Raw genomic sequence first — 26675 nt, forward strand, 5'->3', positions numbered from 1 at the left:
AAAAGAAGGAGAGAGATTAAAGAAGAATAATGATAAATTAAAATATTATAAAGAGAGATTAGAGAGTGTGATTAAATGTTTTGAAACAACATGGATGCCTCCCCATGTGCTTCTTCATGCATTCACCTGCACCCACCACAGTAACCATCACCAACCCGACTCGCTTTTCTTTTACTTTTACTCTTTTTTTTTTTTTTTTTTGTTAATAAAAAATATTTTTTAAATTAATGTCGGTGTTAAAAGTTAACATTAATTTAATTAATCTTAGAAATTTCAACAAATAATATATAAATTTTGAATGGGAAGACATAGAGAGGCCTTAGGGACCATTTTTATTTCTCAGTTTATATATATATATATATATATATATATATATATATATTTCCACGTGAAAAATATTCGTTCTTAGGCTCGTTCTTCTTCTAAAAGATAAAATAAATAAAAACTATAAATTAGTAATCGTTTGCCTTCACAATTTACGTCAACCAGATGAATGAAGAGTGCAAATGTTGAGATAGATATTAAATCATCGACCTTTTGACATGCTAATTGTTGATTTAAAAATGGGCTAATTAATTTATTATTTTATTATTTTATTTTGAAATTCATGCATTGAACCTCTTCGCCAAAAGAGGGAGAGGTAGGTTGAACGAACTAAACCTTTTTTTTTTCTTTTTTTTTTTTAATTACTTTTGGGGGACAAAGGCTTAATTAATTTAATGAAGTATATGTTTTTGTAGGAGACAAAAGGTAGCATGCCATGTCATGGGTCTCATGTAATTTAAAGTGGTAATATTAGCTTATGAAAAGGTAATAAATGGATAACTGAATAATATTTGTAAAAATTAATATTTTTAAAAAATATATAAAAACGGGTATTTTCAAAGATGTGATTCACTATATTAGATAGATAAATAGAAATAGGTAAAATTGAATATATTTTTTTTGTATATTGACTTTATAAAAATAATTTTAAATAACTTATCAACTTAAAGACGATTAATTAACAATAGGATAGATCAATAATTTAAAATTTAAACATCAGTAATAAATATTTAATTAAAATAAAATGATTTATAATTTTTTTTTCTAAAAAATTAAATACTTTTATTAATAATTATTTTGTTCGATCTAGATCTATCATTAATTATTTGTATCAATGTTTCTATTATGATTAATTTTTAAATCTTTTTAATTCACTTCTTGATTTGTTATGCACCTCCGAAGTTGAGGAGTAGTCCGACGTGGAAAGGCTGGGCCCATTGGGCTTCATTGGACTACAACAGATCGAAGTATTGGGCTTAGTGGATCTTAACTCAATTTTTATTGGGCTTATTGCTGAGGCACCGCTGCATGGGCTTGGGCTGCAAGGAGGCGTGTGGGCCGGAGTAATGTAGGAAAGGCCATGTTGTGGGTCGCTGGGTGGATCCCAAACCTCGCGAGGCTTGGATTCCGAGCCTCAAGCTTGGATATGAAAGGCCGTGTTTTGTGATTGTTTGGCCTTATTTTTTCTTTTTAATTTTAATTTTTTAATATAGCTGCCGTTAAATATATTTATTTATTAAAAAAAGTCAAAATTTGAAACTTGATTCAATAATGCATTATCTTTTAAAACTTTAGATACGATTTTCTGTCCACGTAATACTTTTCCAAATGTACCCTTTTAGGGTTTTATTGTACAAAATGGTTGAATTGGTCAATGGCCAGTATTAAATTATTGTTATCAAATTAAAATTGAAAACAATCCAGACTTTTGTTAATTAAATTTAAGTAATTAATTAAAGCCTATAATAATTAAATGCTTCACTTATAATTGGGTTAAAATAGTCATTCCAGTATTTGGAATACTTTGACCTGGATATTGCATATTAAGGAATAGCATAGAAATGTGATTAAATTACCTAATTTGGTTTAAGGACCATGTTAAGGGATTGAAATCACGTTGAATTGCTTAATTTTGAGTAATTAAGAAATACCATATGAATAATGTAATTGGAAGCTTTGTTTTTTCTTTATGGTTTATGATGAGTCTCTTCTATCAACTTATTGCGTAAGGGGTTTACTTAACTAACCTCTCGTAGTGAACCACAGGGCCACTCTCCTAATAGTGAGTTGTATTATAGAAGTTGGCAGACTTAGGATCGTGCCCTTGATGCATACGATATGTAGTGTCATCAGGTAACTATGTGGTGGCTGTTAAGAGGTTTCTAACTATCCTCTAATAGAAAACTTGTCTAAATTTACATGGGTCAACATAATATGATAGCATAATCTCGTAGTAGTTGGCACACAAATGAGGATTATTATACTATGCTGAGACTACCAATAGAGTCATCCAACTAATCTTTAGTATTGAACTATCTATTTTTGAAAGATTTGTTTTGTATTAAAGAAAGCAAAAAGCTTAGCAACGAAGCAAATGAATGGCGGAATTTGGGATCTCAGCCCTTTCTAGAATGCTTTGAAAAAACCTTCCCTCTCCATCCTTTTCAGTGTCCCCCACTCTCTCCTCGATTACGCGGCTTTCCATTAGTCACATTCTCATTGGCTCAACTACTCTAACCTTTCTTCTTTTCTTTAATCAATGCTTACCCATGTTTTATTTCCACACGCAATCCCCTCTTCCTTCTTCGAAATTTCCTCTGCCTTACCAAATACCCATTCTATTTAACTCCTTTTCTCTCTGCCCTTTTCTTCATTTCTCTCTCCTTTCTCTTTCGATTCCTGATTTTCTGTCTGGGTTTTTCGCTTCTTTGAGTTTGGGGCTGTTTTTCATTCGCAAATGGAGACTAACCCGCAATCGTTTAGGCAGTTCAGCGACCAGCTTCGACTGCAAACTGGGAATCTCGCGAACCTTTCGCTCAACGATTCTATTTGGAGCAATTCGTTTGTGTCGAAGAGGCATGAGGAGAGGAGGAATTTCGATGTTCGAAGTGGCGGAGAGGTAAATTCGTTGACTAATTTTAAGCCTGAAGTGTCTGATTCTGATGTCAATCGATTGAAGGATGGATGGAATAGTTTTAAGCCGAGTGTTGCTTCTGATCTTATGAATTGGAGCAATAGCAGCGGCAGTAGCAATCTGAGTTCATCTGGGTTTGAAAAGAATGCACTCAACATGTTTGATAATGGGTGGAATAGCTTTAAGCCTAAGGGGGGGTCTGATTTCAATTCTTTCAATGATGGGTGGAAGCTTAATTCTGCTAATATGGGGGTTGATCCTCTGATTGGAGGAGCTCAAAAGGGTATTAACGGAGGGTTTAACAAAGGGGTTTACTCCAAAATTGGGAATTATAACACTAACAGTTTTGTGAATCTGAAGAACTACCAGAACAGTGGGAAGTATGAAGAAGAAAATGGAGGAAGAACTGGGAAGAAGAACAGTAACAAGAAGAACAGCGGTGAAAACACCAATGATAACAACAAGGAATCTAACAAGAATGCTTTGGACAAGAGATTCAAAACCCTTCCTCCATCTGAATCTTTGCCAAGACATGAAACTGTCGGTGGATATATCTTTGTTTGCAACAATGATACAATGCAAGAGAATCTCAAGAGGCAGCTTTTCGGTGAGCTTCCCTTCTCCTTTTCTTCAATTTTGATTATCTGTCTGCTTTGTTTTTGCATAGCTTGATGAATCTGTGTCCTGTCCCCTTTGTTTTGTTGAATCAATGTTTAGGTCTGCCTCCAAGATACAGAGATTCAGTGAGGGCCATCACTCCTGGGTTGCCTATTTTCCTTTACAACTATTCTACCCACCAACTCCATGGAATCTTTGAGGTGTGTCTCCTTTAAATTAGTTTCAATTCTGCTAGATACATGGCTTCAATCGGGAGCTCTTAATCTGAATATCAATACATGTCTGTTTTGTTGGGAGCTCTTAATTTGAATATCAATACATGTCTGTTTTGTTTACTTATTTTGAAACTATATGAACTATCTTTCCAGGCTGCAAGTTTTGGAGGGACAAACATCGATCCAACTGCGTGGGAAGACAAGAAAACTCCGGGCGAATCTCGATTCCCAGCACAGGTAATGTTCTTGTGTTGTTGTCTGGAACCTTATTGAGTTTCTGACTTCCACAGATCTAAGCTAAAAGAAAACTGTTTGAATGAAACAGGTAAGAATTATGACTAGGAAGATATGTGAGCCACTGGAAGAGGACTCTTTCAGACCAATCCTTCACCACTATGATGGCCCCAAGTTCCGCCTTGAACTCAACATTTCAGAGGTAATTGCACCTTCGAGATCGAACATCAATAGAACACGACGATTCGATCGCGATTTGTAGCTCAATGAAATGCTCAACAACTCTAACCCTCATTCTGTGAAATTTGCAGGCACTTTCTCTGCTGGATATATTTGAAGAAAAATTCTCTTGAACGACAGAAAGAGTACGTATACGACAAGCTTTACTCGAATTAATCAACAGTATTACCAACGACGACGATCGTAAGAACGCATCCGTAAGTTTTGGGAGTTGAGAAGAAACATCATGTCATCTAAGGTTATAAATGTTAGTATAGAGGGTGTTGGTTGGTGTTTGTTAGCTGGTTGAGTTGTGAATGAAAAAGTACACAAACAATACTTAGTTACTGAAACTGGAAAAAAAAAGTTTGAACTCAGTACTGTAATAATAAACATGTCTTTGTATTACTTCAATTCTGAGGTTGAAAACAAAATGCTTGAAGTTCTGGATATTGTATGATCTTGTAAGAGATGAACTTTGTGTTCGTCCTAAAGTTTCAATTTTATCTTTAACGTTTAAGAAATGGTCTATTAAATCATTATTTCGTCATGTTAGAATCGATGTTCGAGTATGTGGGTATCGGTATCGATCTTCGAGTATGTGGGTATTGGTTCTTGCCTTCTTCATGAAGATTTTTTTTTCTTCCAAAGTTTGATTTTTCCAAGCCATAAAATTTGGTTGGGTGGTTGGATGAATGCATCAAAATTTAAGATTTGTTGATACATCTTTTTCAACATTTGTTTGTCAAATTTACATAACTTTCAAAATCTGCCACCAATTTCTTGACCATTTCAAATTGCTTTGTTTTTTCTTATAAATAATAATGGGTATTTTAAAATATGTTTTGATGGTGAAATTTTGATAAAAATAAGAGTAGTTACAATGTTCCTTTCAGATTCTTTGTTTCTAGAAGAAGAAGAAAAGTCTTCTCCTATGTATCATCACCTGCTCATACCAACTTCTAGTTCAAATTTGTTGAAATCAAACTGCTTTGGTGAAATATTCCTGGGAGAAGCAGGCATGAGAGAACAAACAAGGCATCCGTTAGGAACTGGAAAACAAAATATCCTGCAAAGAATGAATCTTCATATGCTTCAAACAAACCATGGATTGGAAAATTTTCTGTGCTTTAAATGCAGCATTCTGATGTTACAGAAGCCTAAAGAAGTGAGAATTTGTTGTTCAGTTCTCACCCCTTCACATTAGTATTTCCATGAAACCAATTCTACATCATCCATCCTTCATTCCCTCCCTGTTTGTGTATCAACTTGTGGATGGGTAAGCTTGCCTATGTTACCCCTTCGCCGACTTTTTCTTGCTGGACAAAACGACGTACCGAAAAGTGAATGAATCGGTATCATTAAAAGTTAGAAACTCAAAGTAAAACATGAAGGAAATTCAAGAAAAACAACTGGGGAAATCCTAAACCACAATGATAACAAGAAACTTGGTCACATTAGGGAAATTACATCATGGTTTCAATCTTTGATGCCTAATCCTAACAGCTCTACCTTCTCTTACTATCAGGCAGATAAGAATAATGAGAACAAAATGAAGCTAACAAGAGAATTTTACTGACAACCCAGAAACCAGTTATGAAAGCAACCATGCCATTTCGAGATGCCCTTGCTCTCCTACAGTACTCTGATAATGAGATAATACTTTCATTTCTCCCAACCAAAGAAAAATGGGAGAAGCTATTTTCGCCAAACTGACGGCTATATTCTTATCCCTATAGTGTGAGCAAGTTCATAAAATTGGTATCAAGCATTCAGTTTGGTCATTTTGCAAGTCAGTACACGAGCAGAATGTTAGATTGCAACATTACAAGTTCTGAAAGTATATAAACATGTGAATTTACTTCATAAGGAAAGGGATATTTGGCTTGTACCTCGACGAGTCCTTTCTGCCAGCATCAGCAGAGGCTTCTTTCCTTGCTCCTCCAGATGTAACCTCGTCCATGCTTTGTCCACGCCGCTTATATCTGCCACCGGATGCTACAAATCCAGGACAAGGCCTGTATGCCTTTATAGGCCACCAACCAAAACCTGGGACTGTTGCAATGCCACCTTGTATCCTTCCATCACCATTGCATCCCCTCTCAATTTCTTCCCTTCCACAGGCCTTACACCCTCTGTTGATAAGAAATGAAAGAGAAAACAAGATTGTTCTAAGCCATATCGTTGGCACCATCATTATTATAACTTAAGGCAGGCAAAATTCAGATCATAACATTCTAAGTGAAAATGACTTGAATATATCTAAATTGATGGTTTCAAGAGACCCCAGGTGTGGTTTGAAATGAACCGTTCAACTAGATTTCACTCTGCATTGTGGACTGATTCAATTCATGTCCTTTACACACTGAAATACATGGCCTATAATATGTACAAGAACAAGCGAAATAGAGAAACATTCAGTCATGGTGGGGTGATACTGATTTTAAATGCTGAACCAAGTCTTGTTCTCAGCTGATTACACCAATAGGATTGAGTATGAGCAGAGGGAGCTTAGAGGTTATTTTGTTCTTCCCACATCTTGTTTGTATAACTAGTTCCTAGGAGAAACAAGGAAAATTGGCGCATGTTTTCCCTCTTAAGGTGACTATTTCAAATTTAGGACATATTTAACTTCTCAACTAGAGCATGAGCATCCATATGGATAGTCAAGGGGCAAACCGAAAATTCAAAGGAAGTTTTATGGATGATAATCAACTAGAGCAATACTCATCAACTAGAATTTTCACCCTCGTTTATTTACCAAATGCTAGAGCTCCTCCATCCTTTAGCATCATTTGGAGTAATTCAATCCAAACTTCAAGAGGAGAGTGTTCTATTTATAACACAGTTCTCGAAGGTAGATAAATGACGTGGTCGCTCTCAAATTCGCTCACCCTCAAGTAGAAAACATAAATGTAATCCAATAAACGAACACAGAACCACCATGGAATTAAAGTTATCAAAATCACCGTTCTATCATCAGAATCTTGCAAACAGGGCGACGAAGGATCAAATCATCAATACCTGAACGAAGAAGCATCGGGGTCTGATTCAGACTGAAGAGAGAGGTCGTCTGGAGGAGAAGAATTTGTTTCTTCATCTACAACAGAAGCAGAAGAAGAGGAGGAAGAGAGGAAGCTGACGCCCCTAGATGATGAAAATCTGAGTGAAGTTCTGGGTCCATGAGACCATCTTGGAGAGGTTGCATAGGAGGAGTGGAAGAATGGAGCTCGCTGAGGCGCAGGAACTGAGAGAAGCGCAGTGCCCATCTGTGCGTGGTGGACACGAGACAACGGGGGCACGGATATTCTTTGCTCCGGTGGGGAATTAGAGGTTCACAGAATTCCAAGTCGATTGGGAATTTCCATTTTCCAATTTATAATTTCTACCTTGTTTTCAATTTGCGTTGCGAAAGAAGCCCGTGGGCAGCCAAGTGAGACAGCCCTTCTCCAATTGGGAGACGACCCAATATTTTCCTAAGTATCTTAATTTTTTTTTATAAAATTATAAAATATGTATTTATAACATTTCCATAAAATAAAATTCCATTGACATTAACATTTAATCAAATCATAATGTCAAAATTCTAATATTCATCGAAACATAGGGGGCATTTCTAATTTAACCAAAAAAAAAGTAGATTTGATGCAAAACCCCATTTAACCAACAGGCATTACCCCCCATCATGCTTTAACATTGGGCGTTTCTGAATAGAAAATCTTACACATTTGCAATAGAGTCTCATCCAAAGTTGCTTATCCTTTCTTCTTTACACATAAGTTATTGAACAAGTCATCTACCTGTCGAAGTGTAGCAGTCAATCGATCAAGAAATTAAAGTACAGATAATGGGGATGATCCTTCATTGGTTTAAACACATGCAGCAGCCATTTGAGCATGAACCAAACCAACCAAAAATACTTCTAAAACTCATCATATACCTCATTCCCAGGATTGAATTCCATTCCTGAAACCTCTGAACCAACAAAAGAATTAGGGACCAGAACATTGAAAGAAAAAGGGCGCAGCAATCAACATAGCTCAAGCAAAACTGAGGTTCGAACAGTTGATTCTGGTGGTGCTGTTAAGAAGTAATCTTGCTTCTGCTACCAGACATCACCTATCTTTGACCTAGTAATTCTATATTTTCATGGTTTTCTTCTCTTCTATCTTTGCTCTGTTACCCATGAACCATTTGTTCTTCCACATCCCCAACAATAAGCATCACTGAGCTGTGATGATGCACCATGTACCATCGACCGTTATGGTACTCATAGACGTTAGTCACATTGAATGGCCCTGTATCCATGTCGACATAGGTTTTCATGCTAACCCAAGCCATGTCTGTTAGGACACGAGCCCGTACGTCGCGGACCTGAAAATTAATCCCTTCTTCCCAATTAAATGCAACCTGCCAACTTTGAATTACTGCGTTATACCTGTTAAAAGGAAAACCCCAACATGTTAAGTACTAGATTATATGAATTTATTTGAAAGCTTTAACTCAACATATAATAGGAATTCATAGAGTAATTGCATAAAATAACATACATACATAGCCTTTCACAATAAATTGTTTATATCATACCATCTAGACATAGCAACGTGACAGGTTCAATAATCAATCCCTTCAACATAGTTCACCCCTAAAATTAGTGTGTCTTTGTTGATCGCAAAGGTTACTTGCGAAATTATCAGGAAAGTTCCACCTTATCAGTTCCTTGTGCTGAAGCTGCGTTATGAAATTGATGTGGGGTTAACCCATGTCAACAGGTCTACCAATTGACATGCCGAAGTTTATGCAAGTCAATGTATAATAATATATCATCTAGTCTAAGTTGAAGTTAGAAGATTAATACAAATTAATGGATATATTCTACATCCTTATTCCTCATAGCTTCACACTAACGTAACACATTTGCTTTTGTCCTAGAAGGCCAAGTAAATAAACGCAGCATTAATCATGTAATGTAGTTAACCATGCACATGGCAAAATCTTTCCCACAAGAAACATTTAGATACAGCAAGATTCAAAAAGAACAAAGCCCATAATGCAGCACCGGTCTACCACAAATAGTTGAGGCAACCTACGCACATATTGGCCCTTTATCCGAAGTCTCATAAAATTGCTTTATCAAGTGACAATGAGACACGAGGTTAAGGTCTATTGCCGGCCTCAACATTGATAATAAATTATTGTCCTCAAATGCTCTATAGAACAAAACTACTAAAAACTTGGCCATTTAATAACAATTTTAATTTTAGATTTCTGTTTTTGAAAATTTTGTTTGTTCCCTTGCAATTTCTTTACTATGGTTTTCACATTTCTTAAAAAAAAAAAAATGTTTGAATTCTTAGCCAAAATTATAAAAGGCAAAACAAGTTTTTAAAAACTATTTTTTGATTTTTCAAAAATTTGGCTCATGACAGTAATCAGATAGCCATTAGCACCCAAATTTGGCTCATGTCATTTCTGATAATCCCTTGTATATCACCTTCTTCTTAATAAAAAAATGCTTAAAATATGTAAAGATCTGACGAGTGAGACAACAAAAAGGGGTCATATATGCGAGCTCCCAAGTCTTGAAATAAACAAATGTCAGACGTGTTGTCAGATTTCATGGCAAAAAATATAGCAAAATTTATATAGAGAGAGAGAGACAATGAGGAAAGTACCCGGAAAAGAATTCTCCTGAGGCATGAATACACTTCACATAATCTGCATTTAACCAAAAATGACTCATCGCTTGAAGGGACCTCTCTCTGATGATGCTACAGAATTGGGCATTGATGTTCATAATTGTTCTTGTTGCAGCATAGTACGCCTTCCACCCGTTAATTGGAGTCACAGTATCCTGTTCCAGTGAGAAGTCCTAGAAGATTTAATGGAAAAAGTTCTTTTAGCCCCAGAGAAATAGATTTAAGCATCCAGAACAGTACACAAACAAAGAACAGAGGTAGCTCCTGTCAATCCAAGAACTGTGATCACAAGCCATAAACTGGAACGATGATAAAAATACAGCCAATTCGTTTCCCCCCAGAATTACTAGAAGACGCTGAAGTAATTGAATGAATGTAGACGAGACGATGGTAACAAGAGTTCTTAACAAATTGCCAAGTACACAATTCTGAAATCCCGTCGTGTTTCTACCTCGGTTCCAGAAGGAAAAAAAAAATTACCGCAACTCCAGCAGTTCAGACGAAAACCATACAAAAGAAGAATAAACCTAACCTATACCTTATGATAAAGCGCTTTCCAGGCATTATCATCATTCGCGGCCTTGCGCATCAACGAATTCGTCATGGACAAACGGCACAGGCTGGGGTAATCCAAGTAACTAAGAGCGTGCGTAGTAATCTCCGGCACCAACTGTTCCATCATCGAGGCGCCTGTCTGCCGCTCCGTCACAACCATCGGCGTCTTCTCCAACACTTCCACTACACGACCGTTCAAATAAGGCATAGTCGTACAGGTCGAAGAAGTTACCTCAGCCCTGGGGTCCAAACCCCCAATAACCACACCACCGTTAAGCGAACAGGTACAATTACAATTCCTCGTACCCAGGCCCTCCGATTGAAGCGCTTTCGTCCTCCTAATAAAAGGAACAGAAACCAATCGAACGGCGGCGAAAAGAGCGAGAAGAAAGCAAAGAAAAGTAACAATCGCAGCTATCGGAAAGGGTTGGGACCACAAGGCAATGGTGGCAGCAGCGGCAATCTCCATTCGGAAGACATGAAAGTCTCTGTATGAGTATGATTTTGAACCTCACAGAACATGAAACCCTAGAAAATCTATGGCGTCCAGTTTTCAGCGGGAGGTCAGTAAACACGCCGTCGACAAGAGAAGAAGCCAAACCGTAGAATAAACAATCAACTATGGAGTTTGGAACATGAAATGCGTCGGCTGACGCCGGAGATGACGTCGTGGAAATGAACTCCGGTGACGGAATCGGAATTTCAGTTGAATCGGAGAGGGGAGGTTTTGGGTTAGTGACCAGACCCGTGAACGGTATCGTAACAGACGAGAAAAAAGGGAAAATTATCCAACGTGTGAAACTTCTCTGTCTGTCATTTAATCGTGGGGTTATTTTCGTAATTTCGGCTCCTTGCTAGTAAAACAGTATGCTTAATTTCATTAATTAATGACATAATTAAGATACTGTATGGTCTTAATTCTAGTTTTGTTTTATTTGTTATGAAAAAGTATGTTGATTTATTTGAATGCTATTACAAAAATCAAAAGTGAGATACGTTTGGATTGGATGAATTTTTATAACAAAAAGGTAATTATTAAATAATCCTATCTTCAAATTTAAAATATTCTATTTTAGTCATCAACTTTATATAAACAAAATTATTTTAATTTTATTCTATACTAAAATCTTTTTTTTTTTATTTTATTAATGCAATATTTTAATGACAAACCAGTAAGCATGTAGGAAAAATAGAATAATTAAAAATATAAAGATGCAAATAAAATAGAATTGAAAATGTTTACCCATGAGCTTAAAAAGATGATTTTTGTAGAGAGAACTCTCTTGCAAGCTTCAAGCTCTTTAGAGACAGCATAATTTGACAATCTTTCCCATCTCAATTCAAGTGATGCAAAACGGCAAAAAGCGAGCAGCCACTGCAAGAACAGAGGCATGACAATGAGAGGTCATAACAAAGAACATACAGATTTTGCATCCTTCTCAAGCTTCACTTGTCGACTGAGAAATGGCAACGTACTCGAAATCATGTTCTCGTTCTCGTTCTTCCTCCATGGTGGTGATTGGTTCCCCAATGTATCACCATGGGATTCTCCAAATTACAACTATGGAATAGAAGCAGCCATCCATTTTAGCTAATGACACCAAGGGTAGTCAGTGCAAGTAAAAAAAGCAAGCAATTTGAAATCGAGGACTTACCTAACATTCTTAAAATTTCACGAGCGAACCATGAAGCATTGGCAAGATAGCTAAACGATGCATTTGATGTGCCTCGTCCATAGATGACCTCTTCTGCGGCCCTGCCTCCAAGTAAAACCTACAAAGGGATGAGCGCATTCTTGTTAAAAGTTCCAGAGGATAAAGAAAGAAAGAAAGAAAGAAAGAAAGAAAAAAAAGCAATCTAAAAGGGAAAGATGAGTTCAATATTAGCAAACCTGAAGACGGTGAAGTAATTGTGGTTGCCGCTCAAACATGTATGATTCATCATCAAGCCAACCAAATACAACTTGTGATAGTCTCTGCAGATAATATTTTTCTTAGATAAGAAATCAATTTCATTTAGAGCCCAAGGCTGGTAAGCCGATACAAAAAAGATATAAGATAGATATCCACCCTCAGGCCAAGGAGTTTATAGAAAAGTACTTCAATTGGCAATTGATCACAAAATAACGCCTAATAGAACCACTTTTGCCAACTGTGGTAGGAAAAACAAAAAAAAAAAATCTATAAACCTGAAACTGTGGTAATGTGTTTCAAGTTGTCAACCTACAACATAATGTACTGAATCTACAATCAAGTTGATTTATAATGGTGTCACTTGACCATGTAGATCAAACTTATTAAATGGCACGATTTTCAAATAATGTACTGCATATTGTCTTCAGGGTCAAGCCATACCTTCTACAAACCTTCTTTTCTTTGGTGAGCTCAACATTGCAGATGTGTATAAATCCAAATTAAAAAACACGGTTAGGAATTTATAAAAATACTCTATTTTTTTAGTTTAGCAAAAATGAATAAGATTTGAACCTAATTTTTAAGATGGTAATTAATATCGTATTTAAACTATAATCGGATCCACATTATCTAAAAACCAAAATACCTTCATTTAAAAAAAATACCCACATTATCTAACTTTATTCTGTGATCCAAAATATCAAGACACGTGAAGAATCTTATTTATAAACTTTTCTTTTTACCTTCTGAATCTATAACCTCCACATGCTAGAAACATGCAGCATTTGGTTGATAATTGAACAAAATAATAGGACCAACCTACAATATTTTTCTGTCCTGTCAACCCTTTTGCTCAGTTTGGTTAATTCATCTCGATTAATGGATTACACTAGTTCCTCCCAAGGTCAAACACTGCAGAGGATTTATATAGTAGATGTTGGACCACTGGAGCAAAATAAAAGCAATTATTTTATTTCAATCCCCATCAATCACAAAATGAGCACCACCATACTTTTATAAAGCAAGCATAGCATTTGAAATTCTACTAGTCCATTTATCTATCACTGCTTTCTATTCACAAATAGACAAAGACAATATGAATTGTGAAAGGGTTGGATGGTACCGGGTATTATGTTGAATTGTATGTGCAGCTTTGTGAATGGACAAGTCTGTTCAGAGTATCATTTGGCCCTTGAGAGTTATCACCTCCTTCAAATTCTTAGGATAGCACATTGTTGTATGGAGGTCATTCCACACATTATCTGCAAGAATGGCATTCACTGCATCAGTTGGATGGAATTGATCCCACCAAATATGATTAGAAGCATTTTTGCAAGCCATAAGCTGTGAGATGCATATGATCCAACCATTGTAGCGACCAAACCCACAACAAGCATCAGTAGTTACATTGAAACCTAGATGAAAACAAAATGACACAATGAGACGCGAATTCAATTCATCGCAGAGGGAATGAAAGGAAGTTAGATTGTCATTCACCGTAAAGTTCCATGGTTCTTCAGAATATTCATTGAACCTTGAAGCAAATCACAGAAGATAATACTTGAATCAGGCACTTCCATGCCGAGCTCCTCAACCATGCATCTCATGGCAAAGTTAAACTCCACAACCATGTCATTTATCTCTTCAATACACTCTCCATTTTCACTACCGTATAGCCATAGGTCGTAAGGAGCACAGCCAACAGGTGCCAATCCCATTACAATAATTCTCTATCATTCATGTTATACAAGTTCTGGACCACGAATACAGAATCTTTTAGGAAGTTTATGAACAATTGATACATCAAGACTGGTAACAGAAGATACTATAGAAAGAAATCTAACTTAAGCAGGGGAGGAGCAGCACCCAAGATGCAATATAGGGTTAATGGCTAATATCTAAAATGATTCAAGAGCACAATTTTTGAAAAATTATAATGTGAATAAAAACAATATCCTGAAGGTTTGAGATGGAATCATGGCTAATGGCTATATGTACTTGTCTTTTATTCCAGCTTAGATTAACGAACTGATACAATAAGAAATATGTAATCAAATCACACCTTGATTTCCTGTCTGATTGTGGTTGCCAGAAATTGATTAACTCTATCAAGGGTAAACATTTTGCACGCTAGATATGATAAACAGATAGTAATGAATGTAATCGTTGATTCCAATAGATATGTAAAAGACTGAGCGGGAAATGTGATAGGCAGCAGCCTTCTGCTGAAAAGTGTTCATAAATTGCTGAATTTGCTGAGTGAAGAAAATGTGTTGGCCCTGTGAAAAATCACATTTCAAAAAGGCAAGAGAGTATGAGAAATATAAACCATAATACCGACTTATAATTCCATCTCCTTGGCGGATAATGTTAAAAGTCATATAACTGCGATGATATCTACCATCTAAATCAACGTAAGATTATAAATGAACATTAAAATGCTGAAAGAAATGGAAATAATTGAACAATTCAATCCAGTTATCGAAGCCTAGGTCATTTGATTTGAAACTGATCCATTTGCTTAGAACTTTTCTCGATGATTTTAATCAATTGATACAACTTGTTGAAATTGAAGAAAAAGAAGTACCAATTCCGATCCACTAGTGAAGATAACTCTAGCACTAGCTGATGCATAATTCACTCCTTAAATCATATCTTCCACCGTTCCGGCATGCCAAAGATAACTCGGAACAAACGGTAGTCCAAGACGCAGGGCGAAATGACCATCCAGAAATTTAAAACGAAAGAGAAATAAAAGATCAAATCGGAAATTCAGAAATCACGAGACGGAGTGAACAAAAAACAGAGATCAAACCTAAAATAAATGACTAAACATCAAATCATAAACAAACAAAATATCAAAAATCTAAACTAACATTACCAGGAAAATCGACGGGTATTCTTCCATTACAAAACCTTCCAGTCGAAATCTCGACAATAGGGAAGGTGATGGGCGCGAGCAAAGGTACCAAGTAAATTTTTGGTGCCGCACTCGCATGTAGAGTTGCCGATGATGAAAACGGCGGGGACTAGAGAATTCGACGGAGGCGGAGCGGCGGGGGAAATCGGAAAAGATGAATTTGGAGGGACTGTGAAGCCATTAGAGCTCGGCGCCAAATGATTGTAATCTTTAGGGTTTAGCAGAGCTGTTGATTGAAGACCAATGATGGAAATGAGGAGGAAGATTAGGGCAATTAGCAGATTAAGCTCCATTAATTTCACATTCAGAGAGAGATTGTGCTTGAATTAGGCGGGAAGATAACGGTTTGAACTAAGTATAAAATAAAATAGGAAAAATTACCCTTAAAAAAAAAAAAAAAAAAAAATCATATTTTGGGTTTTTTTAAATCTTAATTTTCATTTAATACCAAACAATAGGGGCATATAAATTTTGTTCCACTCATTCAAGTGCATGTACACAAGCGTAGCTCCCAAAGCAAACGGAGAGCCTCGAAGGGCCCAAACTACTTAAAGAGATAAAACACGCTCCTTAAGGTTTAGAAGTTGAGTCAAGGAGCGTGTTGACTACCAAGAACAGAAAGATTCACATTAGAAAGCAAACTTCCACAAAAGATACACAACATATCCTAAATTCAACTCAAGAACGTCATTGAGTATGCATAAAAGGATATTAGGAACAACACTATTGATACTAGGTCATCTTTGTGCAGGACACAATCGAACCTACATTAAGATTTGGGATGTTGGCTCACCACCTCGAGTCCTATCGGTTAGATTCATGCATCGACATAAGATAATAGAAAATAAAAAAAATAAAAACTCGACGATCCAATAAAAAAAAAATATTCATTGATCCGTAACAAACTTTTGACCTAAAAAGTAATACTCACCTAAGTGTTAGAAACGCTATGATAGGTAAAACCTTAAACTTTCGAGTTTAAAGCATATTCTTATCTTCCAGAATGAGTATGTGTGGTAAGGAAATATGCAAATAACATTTTCATTCCTAACTATTTTATTTTAAAATTATTTCGTCCATTTCTATAATTTAAGAATATCTTTAGAGAATATAATAAATGTCTTATTTATTGAATTATGCTCGTGTAGTATCTCTATTTAAATTAATTAATTAATTTTGTATTTATATAAAGTAAGGAAATTCCACTAATTATGTTAATTAATTTTATCAAACACAAACCCACAAACTAAACCAATTTAAAACCCAAATTTATGGCAACCAATTACTAATATAATCCTTAATAGGGTTTATCTTAATGGTTAAGTATGATTAATTGGAACTCTTCCAATCATTTTTCCAACTCTTTTCCCAATAGAACCAAACATTTAAAGCCCAAAATCCAAGAACACAATACAAGCCTCACCCTTGAAATTTAGAACCCAAAATACTATATTTAATTCTTTTTTCAAAAAATAAAAAAATTTATAATATTTTTTTAGTAAATTAAAAAACATATCCCTAAATTCCCCATTATTTAAAATAATACTAATAATTTTGTAAAAAATTAATATTACCAGTGAGGATACAAAATTATTTAAATATTGTTATTTGTCTTAATCTAAACATTTTAATAAAAAAAAAAATGTTGGAAGTTTGAAAATAATATAAATTTTTTAACAAAGTTTTTCTTTGAAAATAAAATAATATATATATAAAACTTCTGTTGTCCATTTTCCACGGTGTATGGTCTCTTTACCTTTCACCCACCATTTTATCAATATTTCTTTTTTTTGCATCCAAACACACCGCTTTTCTCTCTCCTCTGAAGCAAAAACCAGATCCGTTCCCCTCTCCGCCGTAAGCACCGCCATGAGGAAACATCACGACCACCACCCGCCATCAGGTCGCACAAACTTGGCGTCCTGTATAGTCGCCACGATCTTCTTAATCTTTGTCATCATCGTCGTCCTCATCGTCTTTTTCACCGTCTTTAAGCCTCAGGATCCAAAGATCGCCGTCTCCGCCGTCCAGTTGCCGTCCTTCTCCGTTGCCAACGGCACCGTTAATTTCACTTTCTCTCAGTACGTCTCTGTCAGAAACCCTAACAAAGCCTCTTTCTCTCACTATGACAGCTCACTCCAGCTCCTCTACTCTGGTTCCCAAATTGGATTCATGTTCATTCCTGCCGGGAAAATCGACTCCGGCCAGACGCAGTACATGGCAGCGACCTTCTCTGTCCAGTCATTCCCCTTGGCCGCTCCGGTCACTGCCATCGGAGCGGGACCGACTTACTCGGAGGGAATGAACGGGTACAGAATCGGACCGACACTGGAGATTGAATCGAAGATGGATATGGCCGGTAGGGTTAGGGTATTGCACTTCTTCACTCACCATGTGGAGGCCACATTGAGTTGCAGAGTCGCCATTGCTGTAAGTGATGGATCTGTGTTAGGTTTCCACTGCTAATTCTTCTTCTTCTTGTTTAGTTCCGGAAAATTTGGTCAGTTAAGTGTTTAAATTCTCATACTCAAAGTGAAAAGAAGAAAAAAAAAAACTCCAAAAAGATTTTGAGTTCTATCCATGAGCCATTTGTGGAATTGAATTGTAGAGTGATCTGATCTTAGATTTTGCTTTGGCTTAAGCTCTGTTTCTGCACTGAAATTCATCAGAAATCGCTTTTATTTTTGTGGATTTGTGAGTTTTTTTTATTAGGGTAATGAACCTAATTTTGATTCCTAAGGATAAATCTATGGCCATAAAGGAATGTTGATGTGAACAAAGGATGATTGCAATTGAAACAAAGAACAAAGTGGGATTGTACTCATTTTCTTTGGACTTTTTTTTATTATATTTTTTTCAGTTAAACAGATTGGTCACTAAGCAAAGTTTATCATTAATTCAAAGTTGCATCTGGCTAAGGATTTGAATACTGACGTTAGGTAGTTGGATTTATTTGGGTCTTCATCTTAGTCCTTCTTGAATTAAAATTTTTATTGTTTTGAATTATTTCATTTTCTCTGGACCCAGACATTTTGTACTGACCTAAAAATACGAAATAAAAATATAATTTAAATAAGTACTTGATGCCATGTAGAGTTTCAAGAATTAGGGAATTGGTGAATTATTATTTTCTAAATAATGATAAGTAATAATTAAATAAATATATTTCTAATGTGAATCTTTGAAACTAAAATAGAATAAAATCAAACATGAAATTCTTTTTCAATGAGTAGAGGCTTTTCTTTAGTTGAATCAATGTGGGTAGACTACTAAACTTTAAACTTTATAATTAGTTATTAACAAGAGCTTATCTATTTGATTATGCTTAGTAAAATAAACGATAATCTAAGGCTAAGATTCTAATCTTTAAAAAGTTTCAATTTTGTTTACTGAAATTCAGATTCGTTTGAACTTATCTTCACTGTGGAGAAGGTGAGTGAGAGAAAATTGAATGAGTGGGGACTGTTTGGTCAGAGTAAATAAAAGTTTCAAATTTGGCTGCAACTGTGGGTGGAAATCGAGACGGCAATAGAGAGAAAAGCTCTCCGACCAAAGGGGTGGCGGAGACGACGGTGGGCGGCGGCGATGAGAGAGGAGAAGGGAAGAGATGGGTGTAGATGGGGCCCAGAGTATAATAATGGACAGTGGAGGGGCTGGAAATATAATGGGCTTTGGGATTCGGGAATTCTGCTTTTTTTTTTTTTTGACATTTTGATTGAGGAAGTGGGCCACTTTTCCCTAATTTTCATCCACACAATTTACCTTATCTTCTTTAAATTTTAAACGCAACGTAAGAAATTAAGGGTATTTAAGCAAAGAAAATGTCATGAACACTTAATATCTGGCTTAACGATAAAATGCTACATTTAATGAAGATCCAAAATAAAAATCTATATTAACATAAAACTTTAGCTTATAATATAAGATTAAGATTAACAATTAAATGTTTTGCTTACCTTTGCCGACTGTGTTTCAGCATAAGATCCATCGCCAAAAGAGAAGATTCTCCTGTTTTCTGACTCGGAGAAAAGGTTCCCAGATAAACAACACAATTAATTCAGAACAAATCAGAACAATACAGATTACTTCTTCATATAATATGTGTAATCGTAATCTAGATATGGGTATTCATATCATCAAGGGTTGAAAGATGGAGAAAACCACTCTTAATGTAAAATTAATACAACAAAATCGGCACTTTTTCCTGCTAACCTTCTTCCCCATAATGTATGAATGAAAGAATTGTGCTGCCATCTTCCCTCCAGATTCCAAAAAATACAGAAGATATTATTATACACGATACAATCCTTACTTTGACCAAGCAACGGTGTCGATTTCTGCTTGTGCGCTTCTGTATAACTCGAGCCTCTTTGCTAGGGCAGAACGCCGCTCCATGATCGCTGGATCCTCATTCAATAATGAGGATAGGCGCTTTTGCTGCATAGGAAATAGAAAATGTGTAATTTGGGTAGACGGAAGCAGACATGAAATGTTTGATCATATGGGAAGAAGGGATTATTGCTCTACCTCTAGTTTTCCCAAATCGGTGAAGAAGTGGTCGAGGAGGCTTCTTTTGGCCTCCCGTACTTGACAGTAAACAATGGACTTTGGAATCGAGTTCCGTAGGCTTGCACAAACCATATGGACATAAGAAAGCACCGTTGTTCCTGTATATGCAAAAAGAAATAACATTTCATTGATAGATTATATTAGATTCTCTTGAACATGTTAAAAAACAAGCAGAATGACCTGTGACACAAGGCTGATTGTTACCAAACAAGCCTTGGATAAAAATCATAGAATGTGCAACAAAAGGAATTGGATGGTAAAAAATTTTTGATCATATACTTGAGGACTTACCAACACGCCTTAGATACGAGTCATTATATCGGTCAAAAATTGAATGTGTAGGGTTGCCTCCCTTCTCTATATCTTGAGGAAGCTTCCGGAAGAAATCAACTGTCAGGTAACTGCACTCCATATCTACAAGCTGAAGTGATGCTTTCTTGCTTTGCTCCCTCATTTTTTCAAGCGATTCAATAGCTGCATTTCCTACCTCTACTCTAAGACCAGGATATTGCTTTAATTCCTGAAAGCAGCAAAACAATACTTATATACAAGATTCAAGTAAAAAGCATAATCTTATAAATCAGAAACTGGGGAGATTTTCATCAGCCTTGCTTACGTATTGCCAACTAAGGAATGAAAAATAAGAATGACAGGCTCCGATCCTTATAAAGCAGCTCAAATCAAATTTGAACAAGGACTATAATTTCAAAGTTCAATCTAGCTATAATAGTAAAATATATTATGACAAAGGATGGGAGGAAAGATAAATATGGCACATGATAAAATGTTTACTAAACATTGTTTGACCTTTCCCTCAGACACTAGTAAGTTTAAATTCCTCATGAATGAATATTTTCGGGCAAGAAGATAAAAAAAATATGTAAATCAACCAAATTCCATGCAAAACAGTTCAAGTTGGAGACAACCAAACCAACACTGAGGCATGACACAGACTAGAAATATATGGAACATGCAAGGTCCAAAAACATACTAGGGTCTCGAGCATAGCTTTGTGGACCAGATCCTTCAATATGGCATGAACCTGAAATTAGAGGCAAAAAGATATCAAACATGAAGAATGATGACGATCCAATAGATTTTAAAACCATGGCAGTAATTCTGATCTGATAATGGGAAAATACGTTAAATAATAGATTATAGTGCATCAGGTGATCTTTGATTAAAAAAAGAGAGAAGTAAAAAGTTTTAAAACATGTAAAAGATGTAAATGCTAAAATAAAAGTATGCTTGTAACACAGCAGCCAGTAACCAATCCATTGAGGACACAGACGAGAAGAATTGTTAGATCGAAGAAGCCAAGAACAACTTTTCAATGTGAAAAAACATCTTCTAACAGCTATAACCTCATGCATCGATATAAGGATAAATTCATATATTCCAATGTAGTTCCAAGTCGTTCTGTGCATACCGCATCAACACATGCCTCAGCTGGGCCTCTAATAGTAACTAAAGTAGATTCAATAAGACGACGGTATCCTTGTTCAGGAGCTATTAAATGAGGTTGATATCCATCTGCTTCTGTAATAAGCTTCTTTACGTTTTCCATAGACAGTTGCCTGTCAAACTGCAACCTCTTCAGAGCAGCAGGAAGTTGGTCATCAAAGACATTGTAAATTTTATCACCACCAGGACGCCTGTAGAGAAACCAGAATATGAAATTGCTTAAGAAAAATAGAAAAGACATGGAGGAGGTAGCATTGCACATTACAAAAGATAACAAGGGAAGCATAAACATACACGCCATCGAGGTGTTCTTTAAAATTCTGGTCAAAAGCACGACAAATCTCCATAATCATGTATAGTTTTCCCTGGCATTTAGCGAAAAAAAGACAATCAACTCTCAGCATAAGAGAAGGTAACTGAAGGAACGTATTTAACAATCCACAACCATTTTACTGAACCTAAAGCAGATATCCAGCAAGAACAGGTAAAATGAAAACAATAAAAACGGACCCTAAAAGATAGGTTTAGGACCAATAGACTAGAGGAAGCCATTGAACTTCAAGAAACTTACTCCAGCATCATTTGCGACAGGCCTTCCAAGACGGCTTAGTTCCGATTCAAGTTCAGAAATGGTCTTGTTAATAAGGTTTTGAATGCCAGGGATTTTGGACTTGATTACTGTTTCTAGATGCTGAGATTAACATAGCAATTACAAAGAGTCAAACATTAATAGCCACAATATACCACTTTACAAAGGGAGAAAGAAAAATAAGAGATTAGATGAAACAAATTGCAAACTTACCTTTGAAAGGACCTTTGCTAGATGCTCAGAGCCCATTCTATTAGCGAGGTGCCTGTATTCTGGAGTATTAGCAAAATATTCACGCTCCCTACGCCTAGCTGCAATCATGTCAACATTTTTGTTGATATCCGCTTGTGAACGATTCACAACACCAACCCAAGGGAACTTTAGCCTGTAAGCTTTGCCCTCCAATATCTGAGAAACGCAAAGAATGTGATTTAGATACATGATACAATAGGAAAATTCTATACATCCATCAAATCAAGGGAAAAAATATTCAAATACCAATTCTCTGAGGGGCAAAAAAACAACTTTTTTTTTTTTTTTTTTACTTAGTCTTTATAAAGGGGCCTTTATAATTAAGGTAATTTATGCCTACACTAGAGGGAGTTAAAAAAACTTACATCAACAGCATCGGTTCCCTTGTCCATGAGATCAATCTTTGTCAACACACCAAGAGTCCTCTCCCCTAAGAGAAATATAGCAAAGGGCTAACATAAAGCATGCAAAACAATTTTTCTTTGAAAAAAAAAAACAATGACTTGTGACAAACAACTTGAAAATGTTGGAGTTACCAGTAGGATCAACTTCACGAGAGATTTTAATTGCATCAGATGTAGCCAAATCTTGATTGGCAGGTGAAATTGCGAGTATAATACAGTTAGGCTGCATAAGAGCATAGAAAACAAATTAATAAGCAGAATGAATTTTCATCCTTCAACTGACAATGGAGTATAACCAAAAATAGTTCAAAGTTACAAAACATATGTAGCAGCTTCACAGGTGAGGATATATGTTGTTCCGCCAAAAATGTAAAAGACAAAAGTTAGATGTGTTCAACTCATCCATAGACTGTACAAAAAACTCNATTCCCCCCCCCCCCCCCAAAAAAAAAAAAACAGACTTTTCAAGAAATAAAAATTGGTGTGCATAAAAACAAATTATAATAGATGATTAAACCCAAACCAGTAGTCACTATTTATTGAATCTTACCTTTTCAATAAAGGATCGAACCATCATCTCAATTTCCTGAACAATACTTTCTGGCTGTCCCTCTGAATTTCACGAGAGAATACATAAGTTGTCAGCCATGAAATTGCTAAGATGACAAAATTAAACTATAATAAAAGAAGGAGAAAAAGAAAGCCGAATAAGTTGATCTTTCTTGGCTGTTCTAAAGTTTCCGAGGAAAACTTAACTATGAAAGGTTCTCAAAGATATTCAATAAATGGACATTAATTTCCATGGATGGACAAATCAGATAAAATTACTCATGTACAACTTACATGAAAGATTGTAGAGACAAAAATGACTTACCGACAGCTACTTTTGTAAGCCCAGGAAGATCAATAAGTGTCAAGTTTACAACTGCAAAGATTTGAAATACCGAGAATATATATGATGAGATATAAGGAAGGTGTATGAATTACTAAAATGTATCTTATGAGTTTCAATAAAAAAAAAAATATAGCAAAATCAATCTGTTAATATTTCCAGGTTGCATTGTCAAACCCAATTTCGAAAATAAAATAGAACTTCATGAAGTAAGATTAGCAAACGCTTTTCCTGCTAGATTGAAACAAGCCTTGGACGAAAGAAAGTCAGTTAACCATTGATATGAAAAAAGAAATTCATGCTATACCACAGAAGATGTTCCAAAGGATGTATTAGAAAAACAAAAATCAAATACTTGTCCTACCATTGGGAGAATATATACTGAGATGAATTGGGACACTAGAAATTTGTTTAGAGCGACCAGTCTCTCGATCTGTCTCATCTTGAATCTCCTTCCTAACAGCAACTGCAAGAACATAGTTGATCATGCAATAAGATAAAGGTTAGATAAACAAAATGTCTATTTGAGTGTTGAAATTTATTATACTCATGTTTAGAAATGCTCATAAATGAGAGAGTTCTTCCTTTTTTATTTAAAGTTATGATATTTAAGAGGAGAAAAAAAAAAAAAGAAATTGAGACTGTTTTAGAGATTGAGGAGTGAAATAAGGTAATTAAGAAGGTATTAAAAAAGCGAGAAAAAAAATAAAAAATGAGAAATTGTTGAGTCATAAGTGTAAATGAGAGAAAGGAAATCGAAGAGGGAAATGAAATATGGAGTATAGATAAATGGTTTATCTACACATACTAACGATAATAAAAAAAAAAGTTTAAATATAAGTGTTACTTTTAATAGTTCTTGAGTGATTTTAAAATGAGGTAAGGATATTTTTGAACTTATTCAAAAAAAAAAAAAAAATGAGGGTAATTTGTAAGTTCTAATAAAAGTTTAAGGGTATTAATGAAATTTTTGAAAGTTCTAAGGGTTTTTTTAAAACACTTTTGAAAGTTGAAGGGTATTTTTTAAACACTTTTGAAACAAAGTATTAACGATTTCCATCCAAACTAATATCTTTAAACTTTTTTTAAAGTTTACAAGTATTATTGAAACTTTTGAAAGTTCAAGGGTATTTTTGAGATAAAGTGCAAAGTTCATTGGTATTTTTGTTAATTTAGCCAAAATTTTGGCAAGTAATTTGATTGGAACTCAATAGAGGGAACTTTAAATAAAAGTTTGAGGATTTTGACACGAGGTTCTACCAACACTTATGACATGAACTTCTCCTTAGTCCTTCCAATACACAATGAAATGGAATCCAATCATTCAGTATTTATCCGGAAGGAGGCATTTCATCCCTAGTCTTCATACTGCATCTCTGTTTTTTTAGTAATAAAGTTTTGTTTCTTACCATAAAAATAAATAAATAAATAAATACAAGGACAAGCAAAATTGAAGTATTAGGTAAATATATGAAACTTACCAAAATCAGTAAATCTTTTCCTGGGAAGATGGAGAAACTCCGCATACTCTCTGCTTCCTTCGTCAATTTTATGAAGTTGCAAGACAAGAGGACGCCTAGTAACAATACCTGTAAAGCATTTTGCACATCAGTCTATTAGCCAGAAAGTGCTGCATCACATTTTATTAGTCACAAGTCTTAGTTCTCCATTCATTACCAGATCCACGAGGTAAGAAATCCTTGCCGACAATGCTCTCTAACACTGAAGACTTGCCCGAACTCTGTAAGAGTGGAAGAACGAGAAAGGTTATTTCTGCTTGACATTGGATTAAGAGTTATAGCTCCCTCCAGTTATATCGGCATATAGCAACACATGGGACGTTCAGTTGATAAGCAAAAAGATCAAGAAAATCTTATAACCAATTATCGCGTCGACACCACGGTTGTACAGAGTAAGTAAATGCTTTGTTTCGAAACAATTTAACACTAATTTACCAAACAGAACGCATCCATACTTGGGCTGAACTTTAGATTAATTACATGGATCCAGAAATTAAACACGACTGTAAAACCAGAAACGAAACGATTAAGTAACAAAACCCTACGCATTAAGAATCCACGTAGTAAAACTCTTCATCCATGACAAAAATAAATAAATTAATTAATTAAGATGAAGGGATAAAAAAAGAACAAGAAGATTTGAATCCAAAATCTCCACCATCAGCTCAGATCGCTAAAGAAGTATTGAATTAGACGGGAGCAAGCATAATTAGATGAAACAGTACAAGAGAGAAGAGATCGGAAACAGACTTGGCCACCAACGACGGCAATAGCCGGCAAGGAGTCCCAGAGAGTAGGCAATGCGCTAGCTTCGCCATGGTCACCAAGAGCCGTACAGGCCCTCTGAATTTTGTTAACTAGAGAAATCAAATTCTCCATTTTTAGAAATCAAAGATCCAAAAATCCGTCAACACGAAGTCAGATCAGATGGCCTCGATCCGACGATTGATAGAGGCAGCGACGACGTATGAAAGAAACTCAAAATCCGAGATCTCAGGCAGATCCCCAACGGCAGAGACAGAGAGAATCGGGTTTGAAAAAATTGGAAATGAAGAGAGGAAAAATGGGAGTGGCGGTGGAAAGCACACACCTCGTTATTTATACTTCAGAATTTGTAACGCGCATTATTTCAAAAAAAAAAAAAAAAACTGAGATTTTGAATTATTATTATTCTCTTTTTTTAGTAATAATTTTGTTAATCTAAATCTATAAATTTTTCTACTATTTATTTTTTTAATATCTAAAAATATTTTTCATTTAAAAATATCTTTTTAAATTATTATAAAAAAATTTCCAAAAATTTTGGTTCTTAGAAAAGAAAAGGAAAATAAAAAATAAAAAGTAAAAAGAATAATTTCATAAAAGTTCATTTATGAAGAATAAAAACTTAAAATCCAATATATTCCCCAAAATTAAAAAATGATTACAAGGCAATTTCAACTGTTCTTAGCGTTTAGTAAAATTGATTGTATATTAATTAAACTTACAAAATATTAATTTACATTTAATTTTTTATACATATAAAAAGACATAATTAAAATAGTCAAAGTCAACCAATGTTAAAGAAGGGTGCCAAGATTCAAATATTTTGAACCGTTGGAGGGCTCCACCACTCCCTTTAAAGCCCTTTTTTGTGTTTGGCTTTATAAGAAA

General features: G+C 35.3%; 5 protein-coding genes across 7 annotated transcripts; 2 read left to right on the top strand and 3 right to left on the bottom strand.

Moving 5' to 3' along the window:
- Window positions 1–2614: 2614 nt before the first annotated feature.
- Window positions 2615–4764, top strand: LOC111480622 (B2 protein-like). Its single transcript, XM_023125768.1, has 5 exons — window positions 2615–3566; window positions 3677–3777; window positions 3946–4029; window positions 4118–4228; window positions 4338–4764. Exons 1-5 carry the CDS (start codon window positions 2783–2785, stop codon window positions 4377–4379), a joined length of 1122 nt encoding a protein of 373 aa, XP_022981536.1. The 5' UTR covers window positions 2615–2782; the 3' UTR covers window positions 4380–4764.
- Window positions 4765–5178: 414 nt separating this feature from the next.
- LOC111481538 lies at window positions 5179–7634 on the bottom strand. 2 transcript variants are annotated; one of them, XM_023127016.1, is made up of 3 exons: window positions 7270–7634; window positions 6138–6380; window positions 5179–5314 (listed from the first exon to the last, which is right to left on the bottom strand). In XM_023127016.1, exons 1-3 carry the CDS (start codon window positions 7512–7514, stop codon window positions 5188–5190), a joined length of 615 nt encoding a protein of 204 aa, XP_022982784.1. In that variant the 5' UTR covers window positions 7515–7634; the 3' UTR covers window positions 5179–5187. The 2 variants fall into 2 exon arrangements, with proteins under 2 accessions (XP_022982784.1, XP_022982791.1); XM_023127023.1 differs by lacking the exon at window positions 5179–5314 and adding an exon at window positions 5325–5564 and having other exon boundaries at window positions 7270–7624.
- Window positions 7635–7922: 288 nt separating this feature from the next.
- On the bottom strand, window positions 7923–11414 carry LOC111480964 (F-box protein SKIP8-like). 2 transcript variants are annotated; one of them, XR_002717962.1, is made up of 4 exons: window positions 10483–11309; window positions 9921–10117; window positions 8186–8683; window positions 7923–8045 (listed from the first exon to the last, which is right to left on the bottom strand). XR_002717962.1 is itself a non-coding variant. In XM_023126215.1 (3 exons), the coding sequence occupies exons 1-3, from the start codon at window positions 10966–10968 to the stop codon at window positions 8425–8427; spliced, it is 942 nt and encodes a 313-aa protein (XP_022981983.1). In that variant the 5' UTR covers window positions 10969–11414; the 3' UTR covers window positions 7923–8424. The 2 variants fall into 2 exon arrangements, 1 of the variants encoding a protein (XP_022981983.1); XM_023126215.1 differs by having other exon boundaries at window positions 7923–8683; window positions 10483–11414.
- Window positions 11415–17067: 5653 nt separating this feature from the next.
- On the top strand, window positions 17068–18156 carry LOC111481290. The gene has a single exon (XM_023126718.1). It carries the CDS (start codon window positions 17076–17078, stop codon window positions 17796–17798), a length of 723 nt encoding a protein of 240 aa, XP_022982486.1. The 5' UTR covers window positions 17068–17075; the 3' UTR covers window positions 17799–18156.
- Window positions 18157–19325: 1169 nt separating this feature from the next.
- LOC111479387 (dynamin-related protein 5A) lies at window positions 19326–26083 on the bottom strand. The gene is made up of 16 exons (XM_023124026.1): window positions 25773–26083; window positions 25180–25243; window positions 24984–25091; window positions 23867–23968; window positions 23485–23535; window positions 23161–23222; window positions 22743–22833; window positions 22572–22636; window positions 22168–22362; window positions 21937–22056; window positions 21660–21730; window positions 21331–21556; window positions 20893–20943; window positions 20193–20421; window positions 19860–19999; window positions 19326–19769 (listed from the first exon to the last, which is right to left on the bottom strand). The coding sequence occupies exons 1-16, from the start codon at window positions 25899–25901 to the stop codon at window positions 19641–19643; spliced, it is 1833 nt and encodes a 610-aa protein (XP_022979794.1). The 5' UTR covers window positions 25902–26083; the 3' UTR covers window positions 19326–19640.
- Between the last annotated feature and the right edge of the window lie 592 nt (window positions 26084–26675).

This window comes from Cucurbita maxima, unplaced genomic scaffold, assembly GCF_002738345.1.
Source record: "Cucurbita maxima cultivar Rimu unplaced genomic scaffold, Cmax_1.0 Cma_Scf00001, whole genome shotgun sequence".
In the NCBI taxonomy this organism is placed as follows: domain Eukaryota; kingdom Viridiplantae; phylum Streptophyta; class Magnoliopsida; order Cucurbitales; family Cucurbitaceae; genus Cucurbita; species Cucurbita maxima.

Bases quoted from the DNA above. Each gene is read 5' to 3' on its own strand.
- LOC111480622 (XM_023125768.1), top strand. From the start codon at position 2,783: ATGGAGACTAACCCGCAATCGTTTAGGCAGTTCAGCGACCAGCTTCGA. The intron at 3,567-3,676 runs GTGAGCTTCCCT...ATCAATGTTTAG, and splicing joins TCTCAAGAGGCAGCTTTTCG to GTCTGCCTCCAAGATACAGA. The intron at 4,030-4,117 runs GTAATGTTCTTG...TGAATGAAACAG, and splicing joins AATCTCGATTCCCAGCACAG to GTAAGAATTATGACTAGGAA.
- LOC111481538 (XM_023127016.1), bottom strand. From the start codon at position 7,514: ATGGGCACTGCGCTTCTCTCAGTTCCTGCGCCTCAGCGAGCTCCATTC. The intron at 6,381-7,269 runs GTATTGATGATT...TCTTATCAACAG, and splicing joins CCCGATGCTTCTTCGTTCAG to AGGGTGTAAGGCCTGTGGAA. The intron at 5,315-6,137 runs GTACAAGCCAAA...CATTCTTTGCAG, and splicing joins GGCAGAAAGGACTCGTCGAG to GATATTTTGTTTTCCAGTTC.
- LOC111480964 (XM_023126215.1), bottom strand. From the start codon at position 10,968: ATGGAGATTGCCGCTGCTGCCACCATTGCCTTGTGGTCCCAACCCTTT. The intron at 10,118-10,482 runs GTATAGGTTAGG...TAAATCTTCTAG, and splicing joins GGAAAGCGCTTTATCATAAG to GACTTCTCACTGGAACAGGA. The intron at 8,684-9,920 runs GTACTTTCCTCA...TCCTTTTAACAG, and splicing joins TCAGGAGAATTCTTTTCCGG to GTATAACGCAGTAATTCAAA.
- LOC111481290 (XM_023126718.1), top strand. From the start codon at position 17,076: ATGGTCTCTTTACCTTTCACCCACCATTTTATCAATATTTCTTTTTTT.
- LOC111479387 (XM_023124026.1), bottom strand. From the start codon at position 25,901: ATGGAGAATTTGATTTCTCTAGTTAACAAAATTCAGAGGGCCTGTACG. The intron at 22,057-22,167 runs GTAAGTTTGCAA...TGTTAATCTCAG, and splicing joins TAGCAAAGGTCCTTTCAAAG to CATCTAGAAACAGTAATCAA. The intron at 20,000-20,192 runs GTAAGTCCTCAA...TTGCATATACAG, and splicing joins CTCGTATCTAAGGCGTGTTG to GAACAACGGTGCTTTCTTAT.